The sequence below is a fragment of the Podarcis gaigeae genome (assembly GCF_964106915.1).
Source record: "Podarcis gaigeae genome assembly, chromosome: 5".
In the NCBI taxonomy this organism is placed as follows: Eukaryota; Metazoa; Chordata; class Lepidosauria; order Squamata; family Lacertidae; genus Podarcis; species Podarcis gaigeae.
The window spans coordinates 31283588-31297390 of NC_139681.1; the positions used below are offsets into that span (position 1 = coordinate 31283588).

General features: G+C 43.9%; 1 protein-coding gene across 2 annotated transcripts in view; it reads left to right on the forward strand.

Moving 5' to 3' along the window:
• The window catches only part of LOC310845531 (prosaposin-like), a 48495-nt gene that overhangs the window by 20378 nt on the left and 14314 nt on the right, over window positions 1–13803 (forward strand). For both annotated transcript variants that reach the window (XM_083740695.1, XM_083740696.1), the window contains exons 2-4: window positions 8662–8795; window positions 11124–11198; window positions 12731–12856. In XM_083740695.1, coding sequence (XP_083596821.1) covers window positions 8662–8795; window positions 11124–11198; window positions 12731–12856 — 335 coding nt within the window. The remainder of the gene's footprint in view (window positions 1–8661; window positions 8796–11123; window positions 11199–12730; window positions 12857–13803) is intronic.

A 13803-nucleotide genomic window follows, 5' to 3' on the forward strand; every position in this document is an offset into this window, starting at 1 on the left:
TGGTTCGGGCCCTGGGGGTAGTTCAAGTCCTTTATGAAGGTCTTCTCCGTGGGCAATCAGAAATTTATCTCTATCTTCCAAAGTTCTAATTTTAATCTTCCTTCCTCTGAAAGTAAAGGACAAGCCTTGTGGAAAATCCCACCTAAAGATGATTGAGTTGCCTCTCAACAATTTTACAAGCTCCAAATATTCAGATCTAAGATCCAACAGCTGTTTAGGAATGTCCTTGTAAATTTCAATTCTTCTGTCCAAAATGTCCAGAGACTTCCCGTAGTGAAGGCCTAAAATCTTGTCCCTCTCCTCCTTTGATCTCAATGTTATCAAACAGTCTCTGGGCTTCTCTTTCTTTATAAGTCTTCCAAGTCTAAAAGCTGACACAATTTTAAAATCTTTTTCCTCTAAATTCCAAAACTTGGAAAATTCTCTGGTCAGGAACTCAGCTAAGTTGCCTTCTTCCACTTCTGGTATTGCCCTTATCCTTAAGTTGGTCTCCCTACTCCGAAGTTCAATCATAGAAAGATAGTTCTGATGTTCACCTACTTGTTTAGTGAGTGGCCTTACTTCTTTTTCCAGCTCACCCAATCTTTGGCTGGTGTCTTCAGCCAATTTCTGATTTTCACCTGCAGCCTCCTTCAGTTGTCCAATAGCTTGTGCATTCTGTGCAACTTGCCCAGACAATTTATTTAAAGTTTCTGTGTTTAAATCTATTTTTGCTGTTTGCTGGTCCACTTTCCTATCCAAAGATTCCAATTTCTCTAGGATTCTTTCTAGAACAGAGCCAGATGCTCCTGAGGCCATCTCTTCTAATTGTAATTCCTCCGTTTCTTCCTCCCCTGCCTGTGGCAGAGAGGCAGCTTTTTCCTCAGATGGTAAAGTAGGCACAGATGATCTGCGTGCCTGTGAGGCTGCAGTTACAGTTGTTAGAGTTGTTTGTCTGGTTCTTGGTCCCCCCTTTCTTTTTGCGCCACTCATTCCAAAGTTATCTAAAAGTCAAGGTCAGGCTGAGTTCCCATGAGAAAGCAACGGCCCAGATGGTAACAGTCATACAGGAGGCCGGGAAATAGAAAGTAAAATAAAAGTCTCTGTTGTAAATTCCAAATCCTCTAGGGGGAGTTTGTAATAGTTTTGAGGAAGAAATAAAATTCAGTCCAGTACAATTAATAACTGCTTAACTGTTTAAAATTCAAAGTCCAAAAGCCCTCACAAATAGTTCCCAGCAGAGTCAGAATTTGCTGTTAAACAATGACAGTGTTTCAAATAGTGCTAGCTGGTATTCTCAATGTTTCAAAATAGCAGGTTCTCAGATTGTTTCAAAGTTCAGATTCAAAGTAACCATGTCAGCAGACTGACAGTTCAGTTGCACAGGCAGCTCCAGCACCTGGGTTTCTTGCTTATAATGTAAATCCATAAGAAGAAGATATCACCATGCCAATAAGAAACAAAAAATCCACCATTCACAGCTCTAAATCCACTTAATATAGAGTTCAATGGGTGCTCAAATCAAGTAGCTCAAAAAGTCTCTCTTTGCCTTCACTCTCCAGCTCTTTGCTTTGATATTCAGTGGGAGCGGAAGACGGACTTCCTGCTTTTCGTCTCTCCGCTTTCGGCCAAATTCAATTTAAATTCAAATCTCCAATAAAGTATGATCCTTACTCACGGGTTGTAGCTTTTTCAACTCCAATTTTGCAGGAAAAGAGGTCAGCGCTCACCGGCAGCAGCAGCGCGGCTTCACTCCGCAGATCGTGAACCGACTCACAGCACCGCAGCCCCCTCCACCGATCCAGAGCCCCTTACGGGGTTCCTTCAGCGATTTGGGGGTCGCTCCTGGTGCCCGCCGAGTCTCAGGACCACAGGCTCTTGCTGCCTGTGGGTCTCCAAAGCGGGTCTCCGTTTCGCCGTAACGGACGACCCTTTTTCTGCGGAGCTTCCTCCTCACAAAGGAGAAAGGACCGCCATTGCCGTTCGCGCCGCCTCCGGAAGTCCTCTGCTGAAGTACATGTTGAAGCATGGGAGCCTGTTGTTCAGATGAGGCGGGCAGAGGATGTTGGGGTTGGAACTCTTTCATTGCCCTGGCTTTGTATGTAATTATAAACCATGGTTTACTAAGCTATAGTTCGATAAACCATGGCTCAGTGTTATGTGTGTACCCTGTCCAGTGTCTTAGCTATGGTGTGTTAGCAAAAACAAGCCATGGTTTGTTATTGCCTTACTGACCATAACTACGACGTTACACATTAACCTGGGCACTTCTTTGACTATAGTTTGCTTGCTTGCCTACATAAATGCTCTGCCAAGCAACAGAGTTGCATTATTATTCATTTTTTAAAGAACAAATCTTGCTCTTCCTCCCAAGGAAGCCCAAAAATGAAGCTCCTTGCATCATTTTGTGGCTCCTGCTGGTACTTCTCCCAAAGATGAGATCATTCCTAATTCTGCCTTGCAATTGCTGCCTTGTCCCACGCAGTCATTGTCTTTAATGCTGATGTGCTGCAAAGGAGATGGAAAGGGACCTCTCAGCCCTCTGAATACTATATCATCCCTAAAAGCATTTTTAATGCTTGAGACTATTTCCTTGTATGCAAAACAACCAAACACCCCCCACCCTTTTGCGTAGGTTGTGCATGCCTCTCCCCATTTGCTAACTAGCATCTATTATTTTTCAAGGTTCCGGAAAGCAATTCTTGCAGTCTGTTGTTGACACAACAGTCATGTCGCAATCCCTGCAGTGAATTACATTCACCCCTCCTAATCTCTGCCAATTTCTCCCTCATTGTCTTATCCCCCTCCATCCTCACCCCAAGAGTTTAGCCCCCCCCCCCCGATGATGCTAACCTTGCTGCTTGTGTCCACATTTTCCCTGAGCTACAGTTGAGGCATGATCAAGTCTTGGCAAGGGTGTGTGTTTGTATGTGCAGCTTAGTGGAGAATGGGGGTAGGTTCTGGTGTGTCCACATTACCATTCACTGTGGCTCCACTGCTGTTTTCCCCCCAAGCCCATTTACACACAACATTGGCAGCGATCCATTTCTATCCTGTGGTTTCTTGAGAAATGCTGGTGTTTGATGCATCTTCCCTTTAACCAGTTTCCATCCAATTAGAAAACGTTAAGTCACACTCGGTTCTTGGTAAGGCTGAGGTGTGAACATTTAAGACAGCTGTTGCACATGCTCAGATGGCAGTTTCGTGACTGGGAGTTGGATGGTTGCAGGAGCGTGTTAGCAAAATAGATAGACAAGACATGGAAATACAACCTAAAACACAGCGGGACAGAACGACTTCACTGTGTTTCAGCCATTAATATTGTTACAGCAGTTGGGTGCCACCCCCACTCTCTCCCGAACCATAGCAAGAGTCCAGGGGGGTTCTAGGCATTCGCCCAGGCTCTGTGCTCCTTTGGAGAATTGAAGACGCAGTAGAGCAGGCATAGGCAAACTCGGCCCTCCAGATGTTTTGAGACTACAATTCCCATCATCCCTGACCACTGGTCCTGCTAGCTAGGGATGATGGGAGTTGTAGTCCCAAAACATCTGGAGGGCCAAGTTTGCCTATGCCTGCGGTAGAGATTGTCATAGCTTTAAGAAATAAGGTTTATTTACACATTTACACCTTCAGTCTGCGTGGAGGGTGTGTGTGTATCCAGATCTTATAGCAAGGTCATTTCAACAGGGGCTTGTTCCCCACTGGAGTCAAAGTGAAGGATGCATAGATTGTTGTGAAATACATAATGATTTGTGCGTGAAAGGCATGTTTTGTCATCTCCAAAGCTGGGAGACACCGTGAACCAGAAGCTCAAAACGTTTGCTCTTGATCTCCTTTTGTCCTCCGCCGTTGACTTCCTCTGTGGTCATCGGGGGTTTGCTCTGCTCCTCCTCTGTCTATCGGCTTCCCTCCCTCCACCCCTCCCTTGCTGCTTTCCCTCCTAGCCACTCTGAGCCAGAGTGAAGAGGTGCATTTTTTTTTCCTGGGCCTGCACTCTTGGCAGGGTGGGCAACCCCTAAGTACACCCTGCATACTAGAAAAAGTGAGATAGTGCAAGACAGATATAGGCTAACAGCATACTCTTCTGCTTGAGAAGGTGAATGATGAAAGAAGTGTGCAAAACAGCGCAGGAGGGACAGCACCAGGCTGTGGTTTTTACATGCAAGGTTGTCAGTGCCATCTGAGGACAAACAGTAATAGGATGGGAGAGCACAAGTATAGTTGTGTGTGTTGGAAACAGAAGCAAAACCGTCTGATGCGCGTGTGCAAACACCAGGGGAAGTGTGCATGTTCAAACTGGCAAAGAACATGAGAAAAGTGTGCAAGGGGAGAGAGGAATATTTGCATATGAGGGAAGCATGCATGGGCATGCCTTAACGTAATTGGAGATCCAAGACAGAGTAACATTAAAAAGGGGCGGAGGGGGGGGAAATAAAGCAGATTAAATTTCCGGAAACTGGGTGGCAGAAAGAAAGTGTTAATGGGCTACTGACTCACTGTAAAGAGTGTTGAAATCCACAGAAGAATTCTGAGCAGGTTTCTCCACACCCCTCTCTTGCAGCTGGACAAATGCAAGGAGGACATCCCATTATGCCTGACCCATATAGCAATGCTGACTGGAATTAATGCGAATCCAATAATATACTGTGAGCCACAGGTTCCTCATTCCCACCCTAAACAGCTATGGGCTTGTGTTTGTTTGCTGCTCTTTGCATTTCCATTTAATCTGCCTGGTCCAAATGATGTTTCCCTCAAACAACGCCACCTCAATGCACTCTCATACTTGTAAATTCAGGTTTACCCGATATGGGAATAATTTGATAAATTGAGGAAAACAAGGCTCCAAATTGCTCCACTCAGGGTAGGAAGTAATTGGTTTTGCTGTTCTGCATGGTGGGTGGATCAGTCACCCCTTTCTGCTACTTCCCTTTCCATGCTGACAACTTCCCCCTCTCCCTGCTGTGGTTGTAACCATTTCTGAGCACAGGACCACCCCTCCACCTTCGGATCCCTCAGATTTGCAAGAACCAGAACACTGAACAAGAAAACCATGTTAAAATTTCTATACCAAATATATTGGGTAGCATCCAAAAAGTGTGCTCTCAGAATTTACAATTGTTTTCATCTCTTTTTCAGTCTCCCAGTAGCTGCTCAAAATTCACAGTTGCCTGAATGTGTGCTTTTGCACATTTGTAGGGCTGAGATTTTTTTTAAAAAAATAAAAAATATAAACAAGGGGGGTGTGCGTATGCAGCTATCTGTGCTTCTCAGTTGGTACTTAATTAGCATAATTGAATCAGCAAATTAGAAGGCAGGGATACATTCACTGGTATGAGCAGGAAAGACCAAAATTGCTCCTTACATAAAAATTCTAATGTGTGCAGATGTGGATTACTCTGCTTAATTCGAGTGGGGGAAATGTGGATTAACAGCTAAATAATGCCCAAATGTGGACAAGCCGCATCTTTGAGCTATGATCAACACAGGCAGATGAAAACTATGATGTGGATAAAGAATTTACTACCATAGTGGTAGGTGTAGATTTAAAAAAAAAATATAAATTGGTGAGATGTAGCATCCAGAATATAGATAGATGTCAACTGTCCAGGGAGGGAAAAACTTAGGAACAACTTGATTTGTAGAAACCAGTAGCATGGAGATAAAAAAGTAGCCCTATTTAGATTATCAATGTTTAGAGTGGTGGTGCTGACAGTGGGGAAGCTGGGGTTACGACCTTGTCTGTCCTTGCAGTTGACTTCTAGATGCTCAACTGATTTTCTGTACAGAACTGATGCATGAACAGCACATCAGATCTGTGCAATGTGCAGATCTGGTCGTCAGGGCAATGCAAACAGATCTTCTCTATGTGCATCTGTTGGTCATCTAAATGGGGAAGAATAATACCAAGCTAATGCAAGCACATCCAAGTTGCTATTAAAGGCTTAGCTGTAAGAGCCGCCTGAAAAGCTATCCACCCTACATCTAAAGCATACCCACAGCATAAGGAGAAGTAATCCCATGAACCTCTTTGAAGATGTGAAATTACTGAGTTAAAAGTCTCGGCCTCATTCATTGTACGAAGCAGCACACAGAAGCTAATAAATAGCAAACAGTGATTCCCATTCCTCCCAACACCAAACAGAATAATGTGACTATGGTGGTAATTGTGGGGTTTGATATGAGCAGGAATAGTAGGAAGGAAAACTCATTTGAGGTGTCAAAGGAAGAACCTCAACAAGATTTTAAATTTTAAGATCTTAAGGCAGCCTGAGCCGTTGCCAATTTGCTTCCCTCCAACCGTTCTGATCTCCTACTTCCATCAGTCCCAGGCAATCCCCAACTCATGGGAAATGTAGATCAAAACAGCTGGAGGACACCACGGGGTTAGGGAAGGCTGAGTTAAGGGGATATTCTGCACATGGTAAAACACAAAAGCTTTGGGTGAACTACTGACTGTTACAACATCTCAGAACTTTAGATCACAGTAGAAAAGAACTAGGCTGATAAAAAGTTTGGGAGGTTGCTTTTTTAAAGACAACCACCACAAGGACAAAACCTACATGACAATTTCAGGCCCTACTGGTCACATACTAAGATGCTAACAGTAATGGCCTACCATGGCGATCATGAAAAGAACGAAATAATTTCCTAGATGTAGCTGAGACTTTGCAGCAGTTTCCTAAACCTGGATGCCAACTAACCACAAAGGCCTGCTTCTGTGCCTTTAACCCTGGCCTGATTTGCAGAAACCAGTGGCGGCTGAAGCTTTTCACGATCGTGGAGCTAAACATTTGTTCCTTTATATTTGCAAAATCTCCACCCTGCACTGCTCATGGTGATCTCAGGGCAGTTTCCAACACCGGAAATTATGTTCAACCTAGAAGAACAATAGAGTGAAATACCTGGACTAATGGTTAACAAAATGCAGTCAAAATGCAAGGGGCAGGGGAACCTTAAAAATACTGGAGAGTATGAAGTAATTTCCCTCAAGGGGTAAGGCATTTTTGGTGGCTAACAGAAGCCCATCTGAGTTGCTGCCATCTGTGTCTCCAGGGGCTCCACGACAAGGGAGGGGGGCTTATCCTGGGTCACTGTTCAGTGGGCCAAAGAGCTCTCCCCCCGCCCACCCTGAGGGTCCAAGATGGCTGGTATGGGAGCAGGTGTTCTGAAAAATATGCATTATCACTTGCTAATGTCTGCAGAGCAAACCTCTGTTGCAGGGATAGCTAGAATATTTCTGCTTTCGGTTCTGCAATGTAATGCAAATACTATATAAATAGAGATGTAGACATCTGGGCTCACCAGAGTTTCTGTTCAAAGTACACTCTCTCTGTTGGTCCAGTTTCAGTTCCCCAGGGCTGGCTTAGGTCGAATTACTTGGGGTGGGCAGAATAGTCCTGGTTCCCCTCTCTTTTGTGATCACCAACTTGGCTATACTGCATTTAGAACTGGCGTTGGCAACATGGTGCTCCCCAGATTCCCATCCTGCAAATTGAGCACTGATCATTGGGTCAGGCTGTAGTAAGTGTTGTCTCATAATAAGGCTATAGCTATGCACAGACATGTCCCAAGTGATTTGAAGTGATTGCAACAAGATGGCCACATTTACCACAGTGTGAACAATCCTAATTCTGGTGTGACTGTTGTTAGCTATGAGGAGGATACGGCATTCATTAGAAGATAAGTCTATCAATGGCTGCTAGCCTTTAGCTTGTTGGCTGTTTTCTATCTCCACACTTGGAGGCAGCAGTGCTTCTGAATACTGTTTTCTGGAAACTGAAGGAGGACAGAGGCCTCTTGTGCTCTGGTTCTGCTGGTAGCCTTCCCATAGGTGTCTGGCTGGACACTGTGAGAACATGTGCTGGGCTAGGCCTGACCCAACAGGCTGCTGACACAACATGGTTTTCATGTGCCACAATTATGCATTAAATATTGAAATTGTTTATTCCTGGCACATAGAGGATACGGTGGCTTCAAGGGCAGGACTGTCCATTTTTGTTAAACTGGCCTTGCTCCAGCAGTGATAAGAAAAGCATGGTTTTCTATGAAAAGGAAATACAGTACTTCCAATGCACAAGCTGAGATGAAAGCGTGCAAATAAGCTTGTGGACATAGGGCCAAAACAGTGAAAAATCCAAAATACAGTGGTACCTCAGATTAAGTACTTAATTCGTTCCGGAGGTCCGTTCTTAACCTGAAACTGTTCTTAACCTGAAGCACCACTTTAGCTAATGGGGCCTCCTGCTGCCGCCGCGCCGCCGGAGCACAATTTCTGTTCTCATCCTGAAGCAAAGTTCTTAACCCGAGGTACTATTTCTGGGTTTAGCGGAGTCTGTAACCTGAAGCGTATGTAACCTGAAGCGTATGTAACCCGAGGTACCACTGTATATTATTTGTGTGTGTGGTTTAACGATCATAGGTTTATATAGATAACCTTTCATACTTTATCATGCTTGATGCCACATATCACTGTTGTTCCCATTTTACAGATGGGCATTTGTGGTAGCAGTATTTCTCCAAGGCTGTTTCCTCTGAGTGGCCGAGCTAGTGGGCAGGTCCTCAGTTCAGCTTACTTATCTTTCAAAATCAAATTGAGATAGCTTAAATAGAAGGTAGAATCCGTCAAAGAGCATTTTTCACTGTGTAGCTGGAAGCTAACCTTTCTGTTCTTCTTTTGGGCAGCTGCTGCAGGCCCCCTGTCTTGGGAGAAAGAGTGTGCAGAGGGTCCGGAAACATGGTGTCGGGACTTCCCCACGGCACTGAAGTGCGGGACTTTGGACCACTGTCATGGGACTTTGGCGATCAACACCCCTGTGGTGAGTCCATGTGACGGCAGAATATGCACTCCCTGCCCACCTCCAACATTCATGTCCTTCAATGCAAGGGTTAATCTGAGCAGGGGATCACAGGATTCATCCAAGAACCATGCAGTTTCAGTTTATTGGTTAATTTTTCTAGTAGGGCTGTTTCCCATACTATTTGGTACCATTGGTCCATGCTTACTCCTGACAGGTCTCCCCAGTGTCTGGTTATGGTGTTTCTCGCTGCCGAAAGTAGGTGGGTTATGAGTTCTTTGTGGTGTAAATGGGCATTGTTGTCTTGAAAGATGTTTAGTCTCAACAAATGAAACGGATTTGTAAAAATGTTACATGGAAAAAATATGAGAGACATTACACTTACTTCTGTAAAACAAGAAAATCTTTAATAAAAAATTTAAAAAATTAAAAAATGAAGTGCTCTGAACAAGCACAGAGAACTCTTTACCTGCCACTGAGTAATGAGGTTGCCCCCTGACCAGAAAGAAAGCACGGCAGTGGCTACAAAAGAAATAAACAAGTCCTCTTAGCTGTCCTCCCTATTTAGTTGTTTTAGACGAATAAGCTTTTCTGCAGGCTTCTGTCCTCAGACACGTTCAAAACCACTTGCCTCCACTCCTGTGGCCTCCAGCCTAGCTCCAACACACGTTCCTGTATTATGGGCTACAAACTTGCTTCTCTTCTAAATGAAAGGTGACATTCTTAGGATTCCAGATGCTGCATTGCATTGCGATTGCAGAATACCAACCAGCTAGCCCCTTAAACACAGTGTCTAAAAACAAAACAAAACTGAAACGACTATGAAAACCATATTAGGTTCCCCCCCAACTTTCTTTTTTGAGTGGATACGGAAAGGCCAGTTTAACGGAGGATTTCTAGACGGCACCAGCTGTTCAGTCAGCTAGCCTTGCTCCACTTCCTTTCTTTCACCAGGAGAACTGAGGCCAGAACTGCCATGTTACATTAAAGACATTTCCACCGCCATAAACAGCAGCCACCCTGCTCTTAACACACATGCCAACTGACTCAATTACCTGTGTCCTGGATTGTATATTTCTACCCTGCCCTTTTTGCCTGCACCTGCCACTGCATAATGTAGGGCACAGACAAATGCGCAATGCCTTTGTGTCAGGACAGGGGCAAGCTGTACGAGTGCAGACTGGAGAAGTGCTTGGTGGGGCTTCAACTAGGGCCACACTTTAAAGTGTGGTTCTGTCCTCGGAGTGCTAGCTTGGCCCTGCAACTGTGGGTGTCTGGGGCCGTGGGTGCCATGAAGTGTGCATGGCCCTGGCACTGAAATTTGTGGATGCCCGGCCTCTTCATGGGGAATTTTGTGGGTGCTCAGGTACCCAGGGTCCCAGGGAATTGGCACATATGTCTCAAACCCTTATTTAGCTGCACCATACAGCTCAGGGGGAAAGTGCATGTGTTGCCTGTATAAGTGTCTAGGTACATTCCCTTGCATGCACCTTTGAGTGAGTGGCCACATAGCTGCTGTCAGACAGAGCAGGCTGGGCAAGGTAAAGCAATGGTCTGCCTTGATTTAGATCCTGAACGAGCCGTATAGAAAGAGGTCATCTCAAATTGAAGTCCTGCTGATTTCAGTGGGAATGAAGTGCAACTGACCTAGGTTGTGTACACACCATACATGCAAAACACACAAACACCTGGGAATTATAGTTGGTTCGGGGATGGGGGTGGCGAGGTGGTCTAAACCACTGTGCCTCTCAGGCTTGCTGGGGTGAGCTCCCGTTGCTCGGTCCCAGCTCCTGCCCACCTAGCAGTTCGAAAGCACGTCAAAGTGCAAGTAGATAAATAGGTACCGCTCTGGCGGGAAGGTAAACTGTGTTTCTGTGAACTGCTCTGGTTTCGCCAGAAGTGGCTTAGTCATGCTGGCCACATGACCCGGAAAAACCGTCTGTGGACAAACACCAGCTCCCTCGGCCTATAGAGTGAGATGAGGGCGCAACCCCGAGTCGTCCGCAACTGGACCTAATGGTCAGGGATACCATTACCTTTTTATAGTTGGGAATTGTAGATATGCAAGGATTAAACTAGTCTCATGGATTTCATGTCCTTCAAATATATGGCAAGGAATTCAAATTCAGTGTTGTGCTCTTCCGATGGTTTCCCTGGGACAATCCCTCCCCACTGTGGGCAACTCTGGGGTTCTCCTGACCCCCTAGAGCCGATTCAGGGCAGGACGGGGGAAGCCTCATGCTGCACTAGTTGGTGTTCTTGAGCTGGATTCTGCCAATGGAATTGGGATACATAATAATAATAATAATAATAATAATAATATTTTTTACTATTTCTTCTCTTTCTCAGAAAAGTCTCAAGTGTGGTATGTGCAAGCTCGTTACAGTAATGATGGCGAAGATCATGCAAGACAATTCCACGGATGTAAGTATTCCGGAGAGGATTCTAGGATTTCCATCCTTCATTTGGTGAACAACTGAGAACACAGAATTATTCCCCCCCCCCCCCGCTCTGCCACAAATAGCCTGGTCTGTTATGCCTTTGACTAATTCTCAAAAATCAGTAGATGTGGAGAGACACATTATTGTCTATCATTGTCTTCCAATAATAAACCCTGGTGGTGGGGGATGGCTCAGATGTTGGCAACCCTAGGCATAAACTGAAAGTATTTTAGATGTGTTGCAATTTCTGTTTGACTGTATGAGCCCATAATGTCATAACATATCATTATTATATTCTTCTTCTTGTTTTTGTTACTATTAATTGTTAGTTGCTTGTTACCCAGAGCTCTCCAAGCAGTTTACAGCATTGTTAAAAACAAAAAAATATATATTACACCATAAAAACAAAACAAAAGCAACCCACATATGATCACAGGAAGCGTTGGCAGCTAATAACAAAACAATATCACCTCAGTCTATTGAAATCCAAGGTAGAAAAGTAAGTCTGCATATGCCACCAAAGATGTGTCAACAAAGGTTAACGTGTCTCTCTCAGGGGAGCGCATTCCACAGAATGGGGGCCACCACTGAAAAGACCCTTCTCTTGTCACCACCCTCCAAGCTTTCCTCAGAGGTGGGGACTTGAAGAAGGGCCTTAGACAAATATCTAAGGGTCCAGGTAGGTTCATACCAGAAGCAGCATTCTGGAAAGATATTAGAGCCCTGAGCCTTGAAGAGCTTTATCGGTCCAAACCAGCATTTTGAATTAAGCTCAGAAACATACAGGCAGGCCACATAGCTGAAACAAAATTTGTGCCTTATTATCTGTTGCTCTCAAACCTGTCAACAACTGGGCAGCCGCATTCTGCACTAATTGAAGTTTCTGAACTGTTTTCAAAGGCAGCCCCACCTAAAGAGCATTGCAATAGTTCACGTGGGGGAATAGCATTAAGCGAGGAAAGGCTGAAATGCCCTTTGAAATCTGAAAGTCAAACATACTTTTTTAATTCTGAAAGTCAAACTAGCCATGATAGCTCTGCTCTGCTTTTGCAGTCAGAGGCAATAATGCTTCTGCATACCATTTGCTGGAAATAAATTGAATTGTTGTGCTCTGGTCCTGCTTGTGGATTTTCCCACAGGCATCTGCGTAGCCTCTGTGAGAACAGGATGCTGGATAATGTGGGCCATTGGCCTTGTTTAGTAGGCTCTTCTTATATTCTAAAATGCTCTCGACTGAGATGATACCCTCTCTGTGCTACAGGACTTATGGAGACTTCATTCAAAGTGTGACTCCCCACCCCTTTCCATAAATTTCTGCAGCCCTTCCAGAAAATATTGCAAGTTGGTATAAAACCATCTCGTAATGCTCCTCTTTCTTTCTTTCTTTCTTTCTTTCTTTCTTTCTTTCTTTCTTTCTTTCTTTCTTTCTTTCTTTCTTTCTTTCTTCCTTCCTTCCTTCCTTCCTTCCTTCCTTCCTTCCTTCCTTCCTTCCTTCCTTCTATTTATTTTCCTCAGGAAAGAATCAGTCAATTTTTGGAGAAAGGTTGCCAGTATCTCCCTTTCCAGGACTGGTCAATCCAATGCAAGAAGATGGTGGACACAGGAGTTATCATTCTGGTACAACTTGGAAAACAAGTGCAGGTAAATAGACTGAGATATTCTTGGTACTGACACTTTCAACCATGACTTACACGGACCAGATCCAAGCCGTTCACACTGTGTGGGAGCCTCTCTGAGGATGCATCTATGCTATGAATAATGTTGGTTTTATTTATATTAGTTTTCACAAGCCAGCTTTTTAGTTTCATTCTTGTTTAACTCAAAACATAGTGATTTTTTTAAAAACTGGTTCTGAAAATACTTTTATACCAGACTCATGTTTTTATTTCTTTTCTTCTTCTTCTTCTGCAAGTCAACCATTTTAAACAGAAAGAATTCTTAATTTAAAACTAAGACTTGTTGAATTGTAAATATTTTCCACCACCCATTCAATATAATAGGAAGTTATTATAGAGTTCAATATTGTCTCCAATTATTATGGGTTGGAGCCAAGACTCCACCCTTTAGCTTGTTTTTATGGTTAGTTTCATAAGAACAAAAGTTTACAAGCTCAGCAGATTTATTTTCAATTCCTTTCCTAATGAACCCCAGCATGGAATTTGCCTTTTTCATGGGCACCACACACTGCATCAACAGATTCATTGAGCAATCTATTATTGACCCCAAATTCTTGTTGCTGGTCAGATAGTTTTGCTCCAAAGTGCATCATTTTAGACATATTTACATTGAATTGCATTTGCCATTTTACTGCCTATTCACTCAGTTTGCAGAGATCCTTTTGTAATCCTTTTGCTTTAATAAACCTGAACAATTTGGTATCACCAGCAAACTAGGCCACCTCACTGCTTGCTCCCAATTAAAGATCGTTTATCAACAAGTTTGTTTTCCTAAGTTGTTGCGTGTTAGCTGGTTCATCAATAAACAGCCTCTTGTAGCCCTAACAAAGTGAGGGACCCTGTATTATATTAAACCAGTGCATTTTGGGGGTAAAAAAAATAGGTGCTAATACATTATTACTATTACTATCA